Genomic DNA, 19,482 nt, shown 5'->3' with positions numbered 1-19,482 from the left:
TTCGTTTGCGTCTTGTGAAAACGAAACACAGCATACGCACGAGGAAATTTGTCGCGTCTGGCCAATTAAAGCACTCGTTCCAGATTCCCTGAGTCTAAGTATTTGAACAAAATGGCGGTTGCTGTGGTTGATTTTGATGATTATGTCGACGTTCGTTTTCACTAGCATAGGATGTTTATCCTTGTGCTTGTGCTTGCCCCTGTGCTTGCATCCCTAGTGAAAACAAGGCTTTAGTTTCAAAATCTGAATCGCAGTTTTTTTTTCTCCCCTGACTGGCCGAAGAAATTTCCTCTGGTTTTGTCACTAAAACTGAACTCGTTCTCATTCTCATCGTGCACTCTTGAGTATGAATCATCCAGGTTGATTTTTAAATATCGATTCGGTTTTCCGTAAAAAACATGCCCGGATTTAATTTCGCCGAGCATTCCAAGTTTTGGTGTTCTTTGCACGTGCACTCCTAAAAGACTTTGCGACTGGTGTCAAGTCCAGATGATTTCACATCTTGCACTTTTCGGTTAGTTTCCCAAGGAGGTCGTGAGGGAAGGGGGGGGGGGTTGTTTACTAACATTCGGTTTCTATTTTAAACCACATCAAAACACAGTCGACATATAGCAGACTGGTAATGGAATCTCATGAAAATCTCTTTTCGAGAAATATGAAATCTAAAATGACCACTTAGCATTTTGATGGGTGCACTTTGGAGGCAATAATCTGTTTATTTTTCCATGTTACACCACCTTACATCACTCCTTATCCTACGAAGGCGTCGCATCTTTGCGGGTCAACCGTAGGCTTAAACATCATCTAAAGCATCAGTAATGTTTAGGCCTAATAACGGTTTGGGTTGTTTCAGCTATAGGGGAACAGTGACCAACAACCTGGGCCCAGTTGTTCAAATTATGGCTTGCGCTATCCACCGGATAAATCACTATCCAGTGGATAAGTCACAGCGAAACCGACTATCCAATGGATAGTGATTTATTCGGCAGATAGCGCTATCCATCGTTTGAACAACTGAGGCCTCTTCCCATTCCCTTCCTAGTCTTCCTCTGTCTCTTTCTCTCGGTAGAAACAAGCGCCTAAAACAATGTGCTCCCTCCCACAGGCTTTTATCATTGAGCTCCCACATCCTTCGATCATAACCTGTGCTCTCTATTACCAACTTGGAATAACTCGCGCCAGACCCCTCTCAGGTAAAATATTCATATACGGAAAGAATGAGTCCAAACTAGGCTAAAATTGCATTCGGGGTAATTCAAAATGGCGGATATTTTGAGAAAGTTTTTATGTTTCAAAACATCTATTTCTTGTAAAACGTGAAAAATTGTATGGCTGGAGCGAGGCAGAACTTGTTTAAGTGGAACCGACACACGGACGCAAAAACAGTAAGAGAAAGTAGCGACACGGAGATTACGATTATTCGAGGATCGATCGATGCATTTTGAAATGTATATATGTATTTTTTTCCCTGTTGACGTTTTTGCAGCACAGTTCAAGAAGCGATGTGCAAGACTGGATTAAGGTATCACTTTTATTGTGATTTGACCATGTAATGGCCGTTTTATGACACATCCAAAATATTCAGCTGATTTCTTCTAGTCAGCTGTTGACTTGCTGCTAAGATAGTGTTCATCTTCTCCGAAAGTCATCTCGCGCGACGAATTGAAACTGCTCCTGTTCTTTACTTCCCATTTAACTGATGTAGGCTGAGCAAAGATTTTAGTAATTACGTCTACTTCACTAATTCACTGATTCAGATCTTAATAATTACCATCAGTCACCAAAGAGTACATTGGCAGAGTCGTCTGACATAATCAGCGTTGGCCTGCTCGTCTTTCATATACCGGATACGTAATAATTAATGTCCATCAATCAAAAGAACAAAGCGAACATAACAATACCTAATTAGCAAGGCCTCATCGGACTAGCAATGGTTCTTTTGTCCTCCGCCATTTTAGCCCAGTATATGAAGTCTCATAATTAAGTAACATGAGTGTAGTCCTGAGAACTGTTTGAGATTATAATGACTGACGTTTTTCGACAACCTGAGCGGAAGTCATCTTCAGAGTCAAGTGATTTGTGTTGCGTCAGTAGATACTATAAAAGCTCTGGTCATAGATGTCACTGGTCAACTTATTCATGATGATGATTGTTATCGGTCGACTATCAGTTGAGCCTAGATGTAATTGGCTGTGAAGACCAAACTGGTTATGATATGACCCCTGGGTTCAAACCATGTACGCTTATATGAAAGTCTACCCAGCATTGCAAGAATAGTTAGTTGGTTCAGCCTAAGGTGGTTGAGTATTGGCACTTCCAAGCCCAACACTTAGGGTCTTTAAATAGCGGAGTAGAAAAGTGCTGTCCTTGTAATTTCAACTGCAGATTAAAATTAAAGTCTCGAGATTTTAGCTTCAAGTTGACTTCCTTGATGTAGCCAATTACCTTGATATCTGACACAGGGATAGTACTGGAAAACATCAGGGCCAGTTGCTCAAAGCCTGGTTAGTGCTAACCATTGGTTAAGAGGTATCAGAACCTATAGGTTTCCATGGTATTTAACGCCAGTTAGCAGTTAACCAGGTTTTGAGGAACTGGTGCCAGGTTTTAAAATGGAGTACGAGTCCATGCACCGGTAAGAAATTAATACAGTCTTGAGTCAATGATCCTTGGTGAGATTGGTTTCTTCTGCTTCACTACGGTATTTCAAGAGTATACTTACATAATTTATACACTTTTCCAAATGAATATAAAGAGAGTTGAGCGAGCTTCAACTGATGCAGCTCGGGAGGTGTTTGGGAACAACTACCAAAGCATTCTGGAACAAGTCCATGTTGATGACGATGCATTGGTGGAAGGTACATTTACCTTGTGCTTTATGATGAAATACCATTGTATGTTAAGGACGGGGCCTACTAATTCAAAGGTATTTTTGCCCAGGGTTATGATTATGCGGGAAATGTAGATCTTGACAAGTGCTATTGAAATCCAAAGAGAAAATTGGGAGTAACCACGCATTTTTCAAAGATAATTCATGAACAATATTTGTAAAAACCTTTAAAATACAAAGCCACATGTATGGCATTCTTTCTCAAGTTGAAGCTTAATTTTCTCCGAAAAATGCACGGTTACCCCCAATTTTCTTTTTGGATACCAATAGTACTTACTAGGATCTACTTTCTCTGCATAATTTTAAACCGCGCAAAAATATCTCTGTACATGTATTACATGTAGTAAGCATCACTGATAGGAAATCCAAGTATCTTGAGATCCGCAGAAAGTATGTGCAATAACAATAGTAGGCACCATCCTTAAGTTCCTATATTAACCCAATCACCCCTCAGGAACCCAGGATGCTCCCAGTTAACAAGTAAATCCTCTGGCATTAGACAGAGTAAAATCTGTTGCGCGTACTGTACTCGGCGTTGATGGGTGCTTCTAATAAAACCACTGTTGTATTCCCTTGCTTGCTTAAGCTGACTCCCTAGAAGCCTTTGTTAGTCTTATCCAACCATTCTTTTCACATTACTCTTAACAAAACTAACTTGCTACTGACTGGTAGCTAGGTTAAGGTTGGGGTGCAACTTATGTCACTAAGATGAAATAGACAACCCGTGGTTGGTACAATGCTCCCTCACACAAGACAGCCTGCACAAGGCAAACTAAATAACAGCGAAGTATTGGGAACATATTGTATACTGAGATATCCTCAGGCTGTCTAAATTACTCTGTAGTCACCTCCAAACTGGTCATATTTTCCACAAGCAACTCAGGGGCTCTTTGTTGTCGAAAGTAGTGAATTTAACGTAAGTTCATAGGTGCAGGCTAAATAATTTATTACTGTTGCATTCCATCTTATCTCAGCTCAAGATCTGTTAGATTCATGGCTGCATGAAAAGAAGAATGATGACCTGAGTTTAGAGGTACAGTTCAAAAATGAGACATGGGCACAGAGAAGCAAACGTTCTAAAGAGTTGACGAGGGCTTCCTCTGCAGAGGACTACTATAATGACCAACTACTACAATCACATGACTGGACTTCACCAAGTAGTTACAACCACAGTCCTTCTCTTGATATTATTGGTGAGACACAACTAATTTTTTTTTAATGCGAAATTTGTAACTTTTATAAATTTTGTCATATTAGTGGATTATTTGAGGGTGATATGTGCCGGTATGTGCCCTCTTAAAGACATTGGCACTTTTATTTAGTATTTAGTATTATTTAGTAGTGGAGTGTCAGCATCACTGACACCCCACTCTTTAAGGGACTTGTATGTTATGCAGACATATTTCTTTTCCTTCCTTGTTCAGGTCCAGAGTATGATGATGATCTCCATGATGAAATTTCTGTGCAGCAAATTCTGCGAGACATGCTTGACAAGAAAGTTGTCGAAGAAGACATATTGAATGATCTCGGATTTGATGGAAGCAAAAAGAAAAAAGATCCAAGACCCAAAATGGAACTCAGACACAAACAGGTCTCTTTTCAAATAATAGTTAATAATACCATAATCACGTTGACTATGACTCACAATGAAGGTATCCATGACAATGACTACCGTACTTATTCGGCTAAAAGCTGAGACCCCGAACCTCTTACACAAAAAATCAATGTGATTGACACGAATTGTAAATGCATAATATTCGGCTATAAGCCAAGACGCATTTTAGGTCTTGATGTGTATTATCAGCCATGGAATTTTCTTAAAAATACAAATTGAAATTGACTGAAAAATTATACTCAAAGCAATAAAATGAATGCGAAAGATAACAAACAAACAAGCAACGTGATTGTGAGGTGACAAATATTATTAATCAATTAGTAACTGACCTCACTGGAAACATGTCTTCATACAAGCAAAGCATTTTATAAAAAGCTATTCGACTGGAAACCTTACAACTTTAATTGCCTTAAACTTAAAATAGTAGCCAAAGCAGAAGCTGTAGAAAATAACTCAGAGATCGCCAAAGAATATGACATCAGCAGTTAAACGACTTTTGCTTGGAAAATGTCGCTTTAAACAAGAAGAAATCCACTTGTGCTTCCGTCTCAAGTTCGCTATGGTGTCATATGACAATCTTGTTTACACGATCTGTGTCAACAGATGGTTCAATCTCATTCCCAGAGTCTTCGTTCCTTCGATGGGTAAAACAGGCTTGGAGCGATTTTCCTGAGGAAATGGTGAGGGGCTCCTTCAAGAAGTTGACATTAAACTTTGGTGCTTTCCAGCAGCAGCCAGCAGTTCCGTAACTTAAAATCATATCACGGTAGATAGCCCTAAGAGCCTTTTCTTGGGTCCTCTCTAGCTTACATGTATCAGAAGCTTTAATAAAATGCCGTACAACAAAGCAGTAAGTTAAATGTGGTAAAATCGCTGTCCAAAATAGCTGAAGTTTAAGTTTCTCCAGAATGAGATTTTTTAGGCGCATCATAACACCTACAAATCTCCCTGCTTTGACTGCAATTGATTTAACATGTTCTGTAAAATTCAGTTTATCATCAATGCGTCAATACATCAGTGCATTGATGCAGTATCATCATGTGTAATGGTAATAGCCCACTTCGTAAAATACCATAATACTCATTGTTTGTCCCCCCCAAATTTTGAATAAGCATTCTTTTTATTTTCTCTTGGGACCATTGTAAGTCCCAAGAGAAACTGGAAACAATGCTTAATGCAAAATTTGGGGGGACAAACAAAGAGTATGGTATTTTTCAAAGTGGGCTATAGATTTTGCTTTTTTCTTATTTGCATTGAGAACCCTTTTGAAAATTTACTGTATCCTTATTTGCAAGAAGTGAATTTTCCTTATACCAGTGAGAGGCAAGCTTTGCTTGTGTGTTAAGAGATGATGACTCTTAAATTCTGTAGAAAGTCAAAACATGCCTGTGTGGAAATCTTGTTGTCTTTAATCACACAGCGGCCATGTTGAGTCCCAAAGGGATTGAGAACTTTTGTTTTGCCCCACCGAGACTCGTTCCGAGACTCGTTCCCAAACACTTTAACCCGGGGCTCGGGGTACTGAATCTATTGTCTATGGCCAATATGGCCACCGCACGAATGAGGCCCATTTAGGTTTGTTTGAAAACACATTTCAATCCACCATAACTGTACATTTGTATAAGCCCGGATGAGGGCTACTCTGTTGAAAACAATGTGATTATAGCATTGCTATCATGTCTTGCTTTTGTCAGGTTAAGGAAAAAAGTGTGGCCAGACAGAAGGATTTAGAGAAGAAAAGAAGAGAGCACTCAGCTCGCAAACAAGCTGAAGCAGAGGCACGTCAGCAGCTGATAAGAGAAGAGAAGGAAAAACAAACTCGATTCAAGAAAGAAGAAGAAGAGATCAGCAAGGAAATGGCTAAGATAAGACGAGTTATGGAGGATGAAAAGAAAGCTGCTAAAGAGAAACTGGATAGGTTTGGTGACTTTTAGATCCTCAATATCAACATGTGTATGCTGGTGACATCAAAACAGAAATGCAGGGATTTTTAGTGATAGAAATGATTTGTTCTGTTGTCTTTAGCATCATTGCAATCAAATACAACGCATCTGAGAAGCAGTTTCAGCAACTTCTCAATCTAAGAAAAGTGAAAATTTGGTCCCTGGAAAAATTTTTTTCTGTTATTGATGTCACAGTTCTGCTATCACGAGTCTCCTTACTACCGCGGTTTTTGTGCCCTCCGGAAGTGAAAATTCCGATTTTAAAATGCTGAAAAGCATAGAATAAAATTCGGCACTTAATTTTTTTTTAGTTGCTTTTATCTCAGAAAGCCATGTTGTTTCACTTGAGTAAATTAAAAAAAAAACTGTGATACACACTTTAAAGTGCCTATGAAAAGACAAAGACCTTTCAAAATGATGAATAATGGTGTTTCGATCTTGTGATACCTTCTCTTGTTCCAGAGATATTCAAGTTTTTGTTCAAAAATTGATGATGTCACAAACTGTACAAATTACTGTAGTAAATCCCAAAATTGAGAATACATTGTTGTCTTCATCTTTTCAGTTTCATGTGGTACATTGACAAGAATTTATCAAAATTCAAAAAGTGTCATCAAAGTCATTAACATTCCATCTCTTTTTCTTGTTGTTTGTTTTCTTGTGAATTGTAGTGAGCGACGTAAAGAACAGGAGGCTGAGTTACTTGCTCGGCAGTATCTTGAAGAAGAACAAAAACAGAAAGAGGAGCGACTGAGGAAGGAATTTCAAGAGAAAGAAGAGATGAGACAAATGTTACTTGAGGAGATGGAAAGAAAGGCAGCTGAGGAGGCCAGCAACAATTTGAGGGTAGAATAAAGTTAATATTGTTTGAACCTTTTATGTGATGGTTAGATTAAAAAAAAAATGCCTGTGTTATGGTTACGGGTGCAGGGCTGGCGCAGTGGTGAGAGCACTCGCTTCCCACCAATGGGACGTGGGTTTCATTCCCAGACTTGGCATCATACGTGGGTTGAGCAACATTCGCAGCTCAGTTGGTCAGTGCTCGGCTTTCGGAGCAAGAGGTCCCCCGGTTCAATCCTCGGTGACCTCACCGTCTTTTTCGACTTTCCTCTAATCCGTGTAGCTAAGGCTTTAAATACCCGTAAAACAGAGCACTGACAGAGGGAGGGGGGTAAAGAGTGCCCTCGTCGGCTTCCATTGATACCAGCCTTGCAGCTGAAGGAACTACTGACGTTAAATAAAGTGACTTTACTTTTCTTTAGTTTGTTGGTTTTCTACTCTGCACCGAGAGTTTTTCTCCAGGTATTAAGGAACTTAAGCATGCGCGTGTTTGAGACGCGGACGGCGAACAGAAGTGAGCTGTTTTCCCTTTTAACTTGTCTTCACACAACCACATTTACATTGCTAAGTTTTTTTTTTCCTTTAGAGATAATTAGTATAAAAATCTAGGAGACACCACTGTCCTGGCACGCGAAATGTTCTCTTCGGGTTGCTGTCCGCGTCTCAAAAACGCGCGTGCTTAAGCTCCCTATTCTCAAAAACCAACATTTGGTTTGATTTGCGTTAATTTGTTAATTTCAGTTTTTAGTGTCCCCAATTAGTGCTCCAGCGCTAGAAGATGAGACATTTTTACAAATGAAGAACAACTTTACTTGCTTGTGCCCAACCATTTTTTTTTTTTGAGGCATTTAAAACAAAAAAGAAATCATACGAAGAGGAGGAAGAGTGCATGCTGGCCAAAGTGACCATGGGGTGCTTGATAATTGATAATTGATTGTTTTAAGGTTATAGTGGGATTCATGGCTCCTAGCGATTCTTGCCATTAAACACTATTGAAAACAAAATGCAACAAATAGGGTTCTAGTTTACTTCCAAATAATTGTGCTTTTTTCTTTTTAGACTGTCCAAAGACATTTCTCGGCATGGTATTCAGTTGTAGCGTCTCAGAGAATCAAGGTTGGAAAAGCACGTGCAATGTCTGATTGGCGCTGCAAACTAAGGGCGTGGAATGCTTGGAGAGCGTATGTCAATCATATAAGGTCTGACAAGGAAGCACATGCTGTTACCATGGAAATGAAAGAAAAACACAGGTGGGTGGAAAACCACTGAGCAGAAAGTACTTGCCTTTGTAAAAGACAACTTCACATGGTCAGACTCTCTAGTCTTTTCGGATGAGGACGATAAAGCGTAGGCACGGTCTCACATCACTTTGTGGGACATGAAAGAACCCACACACTGTTCTAGCAGAGTAGGGGACTACATCTCTCACTCATTCTGTTCTGGGGACACCTGTGTAACTGCTTGTTATTCAGTTAATATTGTAAACTGCACGGCTGCCATTTGCGCCATAAAGTCACTCTGGCAAAGTCCCCCACAAAGGGTTGTTCATTGACCCTGAAAAGCCCCTAGGGAAGTGGTCACATACGTATTCATTTATTCATCTTCCGGTGGATTTTGCATTGAATCAAGTGATTTGTGCGCGAAATTATGCGAATGTGACGCGTTCGTTTTTCTCCGCCATCAGAAAGGAACAGTTATCCGCCAAATTCCATCGTCGTCACTTGTTGGCTCGCTGTTTGCGGGCGTGGCAGAAGTGGGTCAAAACTGAACAGGAAGAGCAACAGCTAAGAGAAGAACACAACAGAAAGACGCAAAAAATGGCCGCTTTGTTAGAGGCAGCCGCTAGTGGCAGGCTGTGGAGCGAACGAGGAGGCAAAATGGATGTCAGTTTAGAATTGAAAGACATCGAGGAAGATGGCACTGAGCAGAGTTCAAGCACTGCAAGGAAACTGGTAGGTGGCATGATATGATGAACGATACTATGCGAAGACTAATTAACAATTGTCCCATGAGCTCGAGCACTTTGTATCGATGGTGACTCGGGGATACTCGGTGAAATCCGACTGCTCCTTTTCAGGAGTCGGATCATTTCCGACCTTCCGAAAACTAGTTCGGGTACTATACGATTGAGGTATAGGAGACTCGTTGGGAGCGAGGCCATGATCCATGATTTCGATGGTGACTCGGGGATACTCGGAAAAAATCCGAGTGCTCCTTTGTAGGAGTCTATTAACCTTCGACGTTCCGATTACTAGTTCGGGTGCTCTAAGACTGAGCTATGGGAAACTCGAGGGAGCTAGGCCGTTTAAGTAGCTTCTTGTAGTGAAATACTATTTTTTTCCGGCGCACCGATTTGTCAAGCTCAAAATTCATAATTCTGCGGAAACTCACCTTCAACTTTCACTTTTCATACTGCGCCCGGCAAATAGCCTGATTCTTGAATATTATTAGAAATTGACAAGAGTTACACAAACAGATGTCTCATACATAAGAGAGAACCGTCCATTACTTGGCTGTTTTCTTGCCGTCTATTCACTACTTGCACTTTTATTAATGGAAACAAAACAGACTTTGGCTGTGGGTCTTGAAGCTGATTTTCCGCACGATCATAATGATAAATTCAGGAATCTTTTCTTCGGATTTTCTTTCCTTTTGTTTCAAAACCTTTTGAGAAACGAAGTGTAATACTTTAAGAGACAGTTGAAAGATTGAGTTCCTGAATCGGTAGGACGTCACTGATTCGACTCCCGCCGGGAACACTCGGATTTTTTCCGAATATCTCCGAGTCATCATCTGTAAAATACACTTGCATGTTCATTTATTTTCCGATGTTAAGACTTGACCATCTCCTTAGCAACAAGTATGCTACCTTTCGACGCTTTTTCTTATCGGGAAATAAAGCAAGACGATTGTCGCCTGAAGTGACGAATTTTTAAGGCCAAAACTGCCACGAGTCTCGTAAAGCTTAGTGGTAGTACATCGGAAGGTCATTGGTTCGACTTTTGTCATGAAAACCCGAATTTTCTCCGGGTATCTCTAGAAGTCATCTTCCCCGCTACCAGAGGTCTCGTTTCTTTTTGCGTTCGATGGGCTGACGAGTACGGGAAAAGAGATCTCTGTCATGGGTCGAAACTCACTTTGATCCAACCGCCATCCACAACCTTCGACGGCACTCTTCAAACCGCATGCCCCAGAATATGTTTGCTGACTGTCACTTGAGCCCGCTATGTCCCGCGCATTCCTTTAGTTAGGTACTTGGTGCATTTTGTCATTTAGTGGTTATCTATTGCACAAAATTATCTAAACACGGTAAAACCTTCAGGGTTAGGATTAGGGTTAGCGTTAGGGTTAGCGTTAGAGTTAGGTTAGGGTAATTGTATAATTACTGAACGTTTTATACCTTGTTTAAAAAAATTTGAAACAATAGAAAAAGGGACACCAAGTACCTACCTTCCTTTACAGTAATTCCGCTGTTGTTAATTGAGCCCACACAACATGCGAAGTATCACGTTAGGATTCGGTCGCTAAGAAACCGCCGCGTATGCTTAAGACAGTGAGATTTGACCCATAGCAGAAGTCTCTTTCTTCGTCAGCCCAGCGAACGCAAAAGAAAAGACACCTCTGCAGGCAAGGAAAGGGGTCATCTGAAAAATAAGTCTCTTCAGTTCTTATGTATCTACTAATGTTATTAGCAGTTTACGCGATAATTTTTTGCTCTTTATTGTAGGATGAACTTTTCTCCCAACCGGGAAGGATTTTACCGAACCGCGACAAACATCCCTTAAGAGGAGAGAAACCGTCAGAGGAAACTTTATCGAAGAATTTTGCCAGCAGTAATAAACCACCAGTATCAAAAAGTGCGTGGACTAAGCAACCGACAACAGAATCGGCAAAGAAAACACACAGAACTGAAAAAGAAACGAAAGTTAAGTCTCAAAGACAACGGACTTACAGCGAAGTTGAAAACGTTGAAATTTTCTCAACTGTACAAAATAGAGACAACCATAAAGGTGTGCGTAATAAGAATAATAACAATGTTAGTGTGTACAGAAGTAAATCCGTGGAGAGACTTGGTTATCAAGACGTTCAAACTGAGGAGGAGAGTTTAAGTGAACGGTCAGGAATTACCACGACATTTGCGGACGATGACAATTCTACAGAACGTAGTAAATTCACTTCAAGGGAAGCAGTTGTTAAGTCACAGAAGCCCGCAACGAAACCGTTGCATTTAGGTATGTGGTGTGGTCTCGCTGAGTGTTGGGAATTTTCTTCGTGATCTGTTTTGAGCAACGGTTGGTATCAGTCAAAATGCGGAAGGCAAGTTACCTAGTGGGGCGACAAACTTGTACATTCGTGACCCTAAACAAACCCCTCATCACAACCATAAAAAATCACCGTAGAACTCAAGGTAAACTTTATAAGAATAATTAGTGACTTATAAGCAAAGAAGCAAAAAGAAGCTCGTTCTGCATTCAGCAAAAAGCGAATTTTTGAATTTACTTTCTTTCCAAGGGCGAGTCAATATGCAAACTCTTTCCTCTGGAAAGAAGTGTTTGTTTTTTGTGAAAAATAGAATTAATTTCCTTGGGGAAGAGCGATTTCGCTCCTGGGGCCCGTTTCTCGAAAGTTGCGAAAACTTTTCGTGCCCGAACAACCATTTGTGAAACTGCCAACCGCTTGTTTTGGAGAGCCGATCAATGTTTTCAAGGTAACAAAAAGCAAAATGACTGTAAAAGTTTGACGACTTAAATCCTCTCCGATCTTGAGATACTATGAGGGAATTGTGACACCCGAAAGTAGTCCGTAAAGCTTCCGGACTTTCGAGAAACCGGCCCCGTGGACTCGCTTTGAAGCATAAGTTGAAGTCAGTCGGGAATGGTATATTGCCACAAACCTTGATATTTCTCATAATCTCGTTTCTGCATTTCTTTCGAGAATTGCAGATCGAGCGTACTTTGTGCGACACTGCCAATAATTTTTCTAAAAATTTCGCAGTTGTGACCCCTTATTCTAATTGTTTTTATATGTTTTTGCATCAGTTATCACCTTGTCAAATTTGGGGTGAAATTGGGTCATTTTAAAACACTACTTACAAATATGCGTTGATTCACTAATTGAATCTTCTTTTCTCAAGCCATGGAGGAGCGTGCTCAGCAACGCATGCTCCGAAAGAAAGCTCTAGATGAGAAGAAGCGAAAAGCAGAAGAGGAAAAACTGGTATTTGATTCACTTTGTGATTATATTTAATCTGGCTCATCGTCTAAAACCTGGCCAATAATTCAACTGTTAGGGAAAACATTGACGTTTGGAAAAAGAAGCCCAAAGATGTATGTAGCTTTGTTTGATTACGATTTACAGTTGAAATCTTTATGTTGAGGACGGCAAAGAAAAAAACGCCAAAAAAAATATGCTTACGTGCAACGAGCAGAAAGTGAAGTGTGCAAAGCGCTTGTTGTTGGTCATTTTTCCATTTCTTTTGGCAACGTCTACGTTACCTTCGGCTTGTGATGTTGTTCGCAATGAGTTGTCAGCCTTCGTACAATTCCCAGCAAACGGATTGGCTACGCACATAAAACTCGGCAATAATTACCTAATTACTCTTCACATTGCACACAGACCTTGGAGTTTGTTTTTTTCTTCAGCGTGGTTCACACATAGACGCAATTGCAAGGCGTAAAAGTAAAGGCAGGGAAATACACGTGAGATCACTGCGGCGCAAATGCGAGCGAAAGCGCCAACCCAAGAAATGGAAAGTTTCTCATTCTCCTGCACTTGTATTTTCGCTTGCCCCAGCGCACAATGCCAGTCCCATGCCGCCTCGGTTAAAGTTTAAACCAAGATGGCGTCAACCGCGTCCGCTATTTTGAAAAATGACTTACACTGCACCTGGTTTGTGTTTCACGTGTAAAGGTCGCCTGCATATCCGTTTGCATTTGCGTTGCTCATATAAACCAGGCCTTTGACCGAACAAGCACATCGGCGCGTGCGAGATGTATCTCCTGCGTAACCTGTATACACTCTCAAGGTTGGATGTTCTTTCAAAAATTGATGTAAACGCTGAACATTATTTTACGCAATAGGCGTTTCTCAAGAAGGAACAAGAGCGAAAAGAAGCTGAGTTGTTGGCGGAGAAACAAGAGGCTTTGCGGAAACGGAAAGAGGAGAAGCGAATCGCCAGAGAGGTGAGAAACATGTTTTTGCAAATGTTACAGAATAACGTACATAAGTTTCATTTCTCGTGAACATAATCAGTCAGATATGAATCAAGTGTAGAGGAGAGGCACTGTTCTCGCCACCGCGTAATACCTTGCGTGATTGCCAAGCAACCAAGCTTGTCGTCCTTCTCACGGGGGATCCATTACAACATTAGCCAATCAATAATTGCATTTAAGATTTTGTTGAGCCTGCAGACCAATATGATACTCGATCTAACTCTTCCTATCAGTTTTTGGAGCTCAGTGGGTACAGCATCCGGCTTGTGTTACAGAAGTCGTAACTATGATTTTTCGGTTTCCTTTTTTCCTGGTACGAGAACCTAGCTTATCATGTAAATGGTAAGTGCACTTAGCACAGGCACACCACTTTAACTATGTTAACAATAGGCCGTTTCCGAAATATCAATATTCAGCTAAAAAGAGGACAAATAGGATAGGAACAAGTTGCAATGAATGCGAAAGATATTAGCATATCATCCACTTTCTTTTGTCTTTGTCCTCTAAACTTCTCTCTTAAGCTGAATTTTAGTATACCGAAGGTGGCCTATTCAAATGACACTAGGACGAGGCAACCAATTGGCTAGTTACAAAGCAAGGCAGAGTAATTCGGGACCATCGTAGGCAAGTGCAGCCAGCGGTTCCAGCGGGATTTTAACCAGAGCATGCGCATGTATAAATCTCGAGCCACGGGACCAAATTGTCACTTTGTATTGTACGTTCATTCACACCTATGGGAGACGAGTTCATTGAGCAAGTAAGGAGCTCTTTGCATACCTAGTAGTAGAAGGCATACTGCGGGTATGAAGGGACTCTCTAATCGCTTGAGCGTGCGCAATGGCTATTTTACAATAAGGCATTGTTTTTTCCCAATTTTCAGTCAAAAGACAAACCAATCGTAAGAATCGCTTGTACGAATCTCTCCAAAATTGCGATGCCCTTTCCTTTTTTCGTCATCGAACAACTTAGGTTTCTTATTATTTTGGTTTCACAGCGTGAAATTGAAAAACAGCGTCAGCAAGAACATAATCGACACCAAGTAACCATGGCAACACAGCACTATGCAACCACTTTGCTCGTCAAGTTTGGCTTGTTACCATGGAGACGGCTTGTAGAGATAGCGCGCGAGAACATGGCACGTGCCACTTTATATCACAATATGGTTTTATTGCGCATGTGCTTCTCTCCTTGGCTGAAATACACCAGACAAGTGGGAGAGGAGAGGGAAAAGGCAGCGGATTCATTGTATAAGAAGATTTTATTGCGCAGAACTTGGAAGCAATGGAGAAAGGTGAATACTGCCAGACGTTTTTTTTCTGTTATTCTTTTAAATTAGTTTTATCGCATTTTTAATTCATTAAAGGAAAATCTAACGTTACTTTTTATTATTTGTCTCATTAAAAAACGATTTTGTTTCAGAAGTCAGCTTACTTTGCACAAATTTACTTCAAAAAGTTAAACTTAATTAAAGTGAGATAAACCTTTACTTTCAAAAACCGACATTTTTGGCGGCAAAAGAGGTAATGAGCCTATTATTGCGGTGTGATTGGCTTTAGAATCTCTCACCACATTCTCAGCCAATCAGAGACTAAAGCAACTGCGATTTGCTGGCATACGACACGCGCGAAGCGCAGGAGAAGTTTTCCCGCGCTTGGCGCCTGTTTCATGTATTCGCTTTGCGGCATGATTGGTTCTTTCGATTTTCTTTGTGTCCTATGATTGGCCCAGCCAAGGACTTTTTTTGCAGTAGTCGATTGCAAAGCGCTTTGAGTGTACAAAACATGTGCATGTGCATATGCATCGACTTCTCGTCGTTTGTGTTGCAGTACGGCCAACATGCTGTTCGACTTCAAGCAGTAGCTGAGGATTACTGCTCTTCATACCTTGTGAAAAAGTACTTTCGATACTGGCAGGATTATGTCACAGAACAACAGATCATGTTATGGGAAAAGGAAAGAATGGCTGAAGAACACGATGAATGGTGAGAAAATTAGTAAACTTGTCTACAACGGAACTCTTTCTCGCTCAAGATCTATCTCAAGATAATCACAATTAGTTAAATGTTAAGCTTATCGAAAAAACAGGATAGGAAAGAACTACTAACTTCATTTGATTGGTCACACTACAGGAATTCACTCGTAGTCTTAAAGTTAGAACCACCTTAATTTTACTGCATAATTAACATCATCATATAAAAGTCGTGCTCAGTTACTCTCATTTGTCGGGTCGTATCGTTGCATTTCACTGATCATTAAGCTCAAACTGAAGTGAGAACCTCCTTTATTACACAAAAGAAATTTGTATCACTGCAGAAAAGGTCTGCCAAGTAGCTTTCATTTGATAGGTGGCAATTCAGCATCTCATCCCGTCTCAATTGAAGAGCAGAATTAATATCGCTACTGAAAAGTACTGTTCATATACTACATGAATTTTTTCCCCCGTTTTTCGTCGTTTGAAATATGGAATAAACGATAATCACTTTTCAAATGAAGAAAAAATTTGATCTTATCCACAGATTCAAAAGTTAGTAGCACTTTTACAGTTTATAGCGGTTATCAGTAACGCGCCTCTCAACGACCTTTTTCATATTTCGCGGCAGTTGAATTCGTCATGGAAACATTTGATTGACTTCCACCTAAATTTCACTTTCGAAATATGAAAAAATGTCGTTGAGGGGTGCGTGTTACTGATAACCCGCTGTAGTGCAATTTTATTAGAATGGTCACACTAAGTACTATTAACACACCGACAATAGGTAAGTGTCACACATATTCAAAAGGTAGAGAACTACATCGTACACGAGAATAAACATCGTGAAGAAGAGAGAATTTATATAAAGGTGATACATGGGAACTACGGGAATGAAACTATTTTTCAGTCATCGCTGTTGATGAAACTAAGCCTGAAAAATTGCAGGCGTGATGGGAAAATGGCCGTTCGGTTCAGTTTCTTTTTGTTTTTTTTTTTCAGGCGAATAAAAAAGCTGGCCTTGACATATTGGAAGAAATACATACCCATGAAAAGAGGTGAAAAGGAGAGAGAAACGAGACGAGAAGAAATGAGAAAAAGAGTTTCTTCGTGGCTTCCCGATTTTCAAAACTTGCCTGAAACGTCGCCATAATCCGTGTCTACCAAGGCACATGTCAAGAAGAGAAGACCACTATCCCCAGGCCCCCATGCCTTAACGGCCTGGGGCCGGTTGCTCGAAGCCTGGTTAGCGCTAACCGTTGTTTAAGAGGTACCAAAACCTATAGGGTTCCATGGTATTTAACACTGGTTAGCGCTAACCATGCTTCGAGCAACGCGGGCCAGAATGTCGGGATTCGAAGTGTTGAGGAGATTAGTCATCGACGACTGCGATAGCTATGAGGTCGTCATTTCGCTCTAGTGGTAGGGCGGTCAACTATGTCATTGCAAGTGACTGACCAGGGATTCAACTGTTATAAACGGGTAAAAGCGTGAAGAGAGAATTGGAAATTTGTTATCTCCGCAGAACCTTGGATTTGGTTATTTTAAGCCGTTGGCAAACAGGAACGAGGAAAACGTTCAAATGGAGCGTCCAGTGCTATTGGTTTTGTGCACGCACCCTGGTTTTCTTTGCAATGATGATCATATCAGCGGCGAAGACGCGACAAAGACGTGGCCAATACGCGGCCAAGACGCAGCAAAGACGCGGCCAAGATACGAAAAAATTGCTGCACAAACATTTTCAACCCCCCTCCCTGCCCCTTTCACTCTGTGTCTGTAAAAGGAAATGAGCGCATAACAAAAGGAATGTGACTGGAAAAGAAAACTTGTGCATTTGAGTTATGTTTTTATTTTTCGTCTTATTAGCTGCACAACTGACAATTCTTTCAATTCTAGTACTTTTCTCTTGTCCATATTATTTACTCAACGTAAATCTTGCGTACAATTAGGGTGTAAATTTTTATAGCGAGACGAGGTCAAAACATCTCATCGAACCCTAGCAAACTATTCCCTTTTATTTTCTACTTGGTGTTTACAGCAGGTGTTTTATTTTTCCTATCTTTTACCGCTTTCTTGACCTCATTTTTTACTAGAGATTCTTTGATTACCTTTTCCGCGTTCATCCCTGAGGGAGAAGTGTGCTTTGACTTTTCATTTTGCTCGTTGAAAAGCCTTCTCGCTGTAGGTGTCTTCCTTTCAGTTCTGAGCGGTGATTTCTCTTGCTGTTTTAACATCGATGGCTTATTCGTCTTGATAGCAGTTTCCTGTTTTGATATGTCCTCCGTTTCAACAGTTTGCTGGTTCTTCTTCCTTGGAGTGGGAGTCCGTTTTCTCGGCGGTCGTCTTTCGGTATTTTTTCTTCCGGTGTTTTTAGAATTATTTGTCACGTGACTTCGATTGAAGCAGCTCGCAATTACAAAAGGAGTTGGATTACACTTGAAATCTTCATTTTTCGAGAGTTCATTACAAGGGAATTCGTCCACTAGTAACTGGTCTACATACAGGTCATTCAGGTTTGGCAGGATCGTCCCTTCACAGCCGTTATAGGAAACGCTCTTCAAATACACTTTTAATTTCCTTAGTCGACGTTCATCTGCGAAGGAGATTAATAATTGGTCATAGAGCGGTTTCCATTTGAGTGTCTTAAAACAATTAACCAATCACAGCAAGTGCAAACAGCGCAATGAACCAATCCAAATTCGTAGCAATTCCACGTAACTTGCTCAAAGCGCGGGAAAAATCGCGCGTACAAGTCGTGATTGGTTTTGGTTTTCCTTCTCATTGGTTGATAAACTGGCCCGAGATTTTTAAACCAATCACTAAGCGTAGCAATATTACTTTTGACAGTAATTTGAAAACTGCTCTAATACAAAATACGCGATATGTCTTGACATAAACACACAAGGAGTTAGGGTAGCGCACTGTGAAAATGGCAGTACGCACTAGTGAGGACCCGACGGCTATGCGACTTATCATTGATCGTCTTGATGGAAATACTGTGTCGAACAGAAAACCCCACTCCGTGGGCCTCAGTTTTAGTGCTCCAAATCAATATCTTAGCTTTGCGCCGAACTTCATTGCCTGAAGTCTAGTGTAATGCACCCCGGCATGGATGCACTTATCCGCCATCGTCGTCGTTGTCGTTGTTGTGTTGGTGGTGGTTTGAAGTTAATTATAAAGTGTAACCGGAGGTAAAAGCAGTAACCTGCGAACGCAGACGTATTTCCGGCGGTCGTTTCTCTTCCCCGAACTCGAGCTGCAAAACGATTTCAGTAACGTAACTACTTTTTTTTGGGCCAATCACGTCGCATGAGAGAAGAGAGAGTCGGGTGATCTCCGCGCAGTTCGTAATAGTTGTCACGTTGTCACTAGCGAACCTTTGAAACAAACAACTATGAGTGAAACGCCAAAGAATTAAGATTCCCTGCGGTAGGGAATGTTACATTCTTTGACGGACAAAATGTTTGTTTTGGTTGCAAAGGAAAAGATAAATGTATTTGGTAAGAGTGTTTTGGACATCTCCTCTTTGATACTTCGAGCCGATTTATGTGGGCTATATATATATGCCGCACGAAATGCTATTAGGGAATTTAAGCAAAGACAACGTCAAAAAGCAAGAATGTGATTGGTTTTGGTTAAAAAAGGAAAAATAATCGTGCTGAGCACGAATTTCCGTGCATTTCTTTGCCGTACTCCACAAAACAACAACGTGAAATCACCGAATTTTGGGTTTTGACGACAATGTGAGCATTTAACAACGAACCATTTCATTTTCGTACGTAAAGTAGACGAGCTTGAGGAATAAATTAAAAGACAGTTTGACGGTGACATTACTCTTCGAGTGAAGAGATCAGCTAAAGATTAAAGCAGCGCACTGGAGGCGAAGAAATGTCTGAGTTTTGGTGACGCTTCCTCGAATGCATGCGTTCGCAGGTTATAAAAGCAGCAGCAAAGGTTGGTTTGAACGATGGTTTCAGCTTGAGGGAAGGGCCGTATTCATCCCGTCCCGCGAGA

General features: G+C 40.8%; 1 protein-coding gene across 1 annotated transcript; it reads left to right on the top strand.

Annotated features, from left to right (window-relative positions):
- Positions 1-1,230: 1,230 nt before the first annotated feature.
- Positions 1,231-17,355, top strand: LOC137982928 (coiled-coil domain-containing protein 191-like). The gene is made up of 15 exons (XM_068830092.1): positions 1,231-1,385; positions 1,487-1,522; positions 2,756-2,858; positions 3,865-4,083; positions 4,315-4,481; positions 6,200-6,423; positions 7,120-7,294; positions 8,348-8,538; positions 8,973-9,240; positions 11,016-11,520; positions 12,423-12,505; positions 13,369-13,470; positions 14,495-14,791; positions 15,327-15,481; positions 16,471-17,355. Exons 1-15 carry the CDS (start codon positions 1,329-1,331, stop codon positions 16,619-16,621), a joined length of 2,733 nt encoding a protein of 910 aa, XP_068686193.1. The 5' UTR covers positions 1,231-1,328; the 3' UTR covers positions 16,622-17,355.
- Positions 17,356-19,482: the final 2,127 nt, after the last annotated feature.

Source organism: Montipora foliosa, chromosome 13, assembly GCF_036669935.1.
Source record: "Montipora foliosa isolate CH-2021 chromosome 13, ASM3666993v2, whole genome shotgun sequence".
In the NCBI taxonomy this organism is placed as follows: Eukaryota; Metazoa; Cnidaria; class Anthozoa; order Scleractinia; family Acroporidae; genus Montipora; species Montipora foliosa.
The sequence above is the reverse complement of the archived record's forward strand: the minus strand, read 5'-3'. Positions and strand labels throughout refer to the sequence as shown.

Excerpts from the sequence above, each read along its gene's own strand:
- LOC137982928 (XM_068830092.1), top strand. The coding sequence starts at position 1,329 with ATGGCTGGAGCGAGGCAGAACTTGTTTAAGTGGAACCGACACACGGAC. Across the intron at positions 7,295-8,347 it reads AGGCCAGCAACAATTTGAGG|ACTGTCCAAAGACATTTCTC; the intron begins GTAGAATAAAGT and ends TTTTCTTTTTAG. Across the intron at positions 12,506-13,368 it reads AAGCAGAAGAGGAAAAACTG|GCGTTTCTCAAGAAGGAACA; the intron begins GTATTTGATTCA and ends TTTACGCAATAG.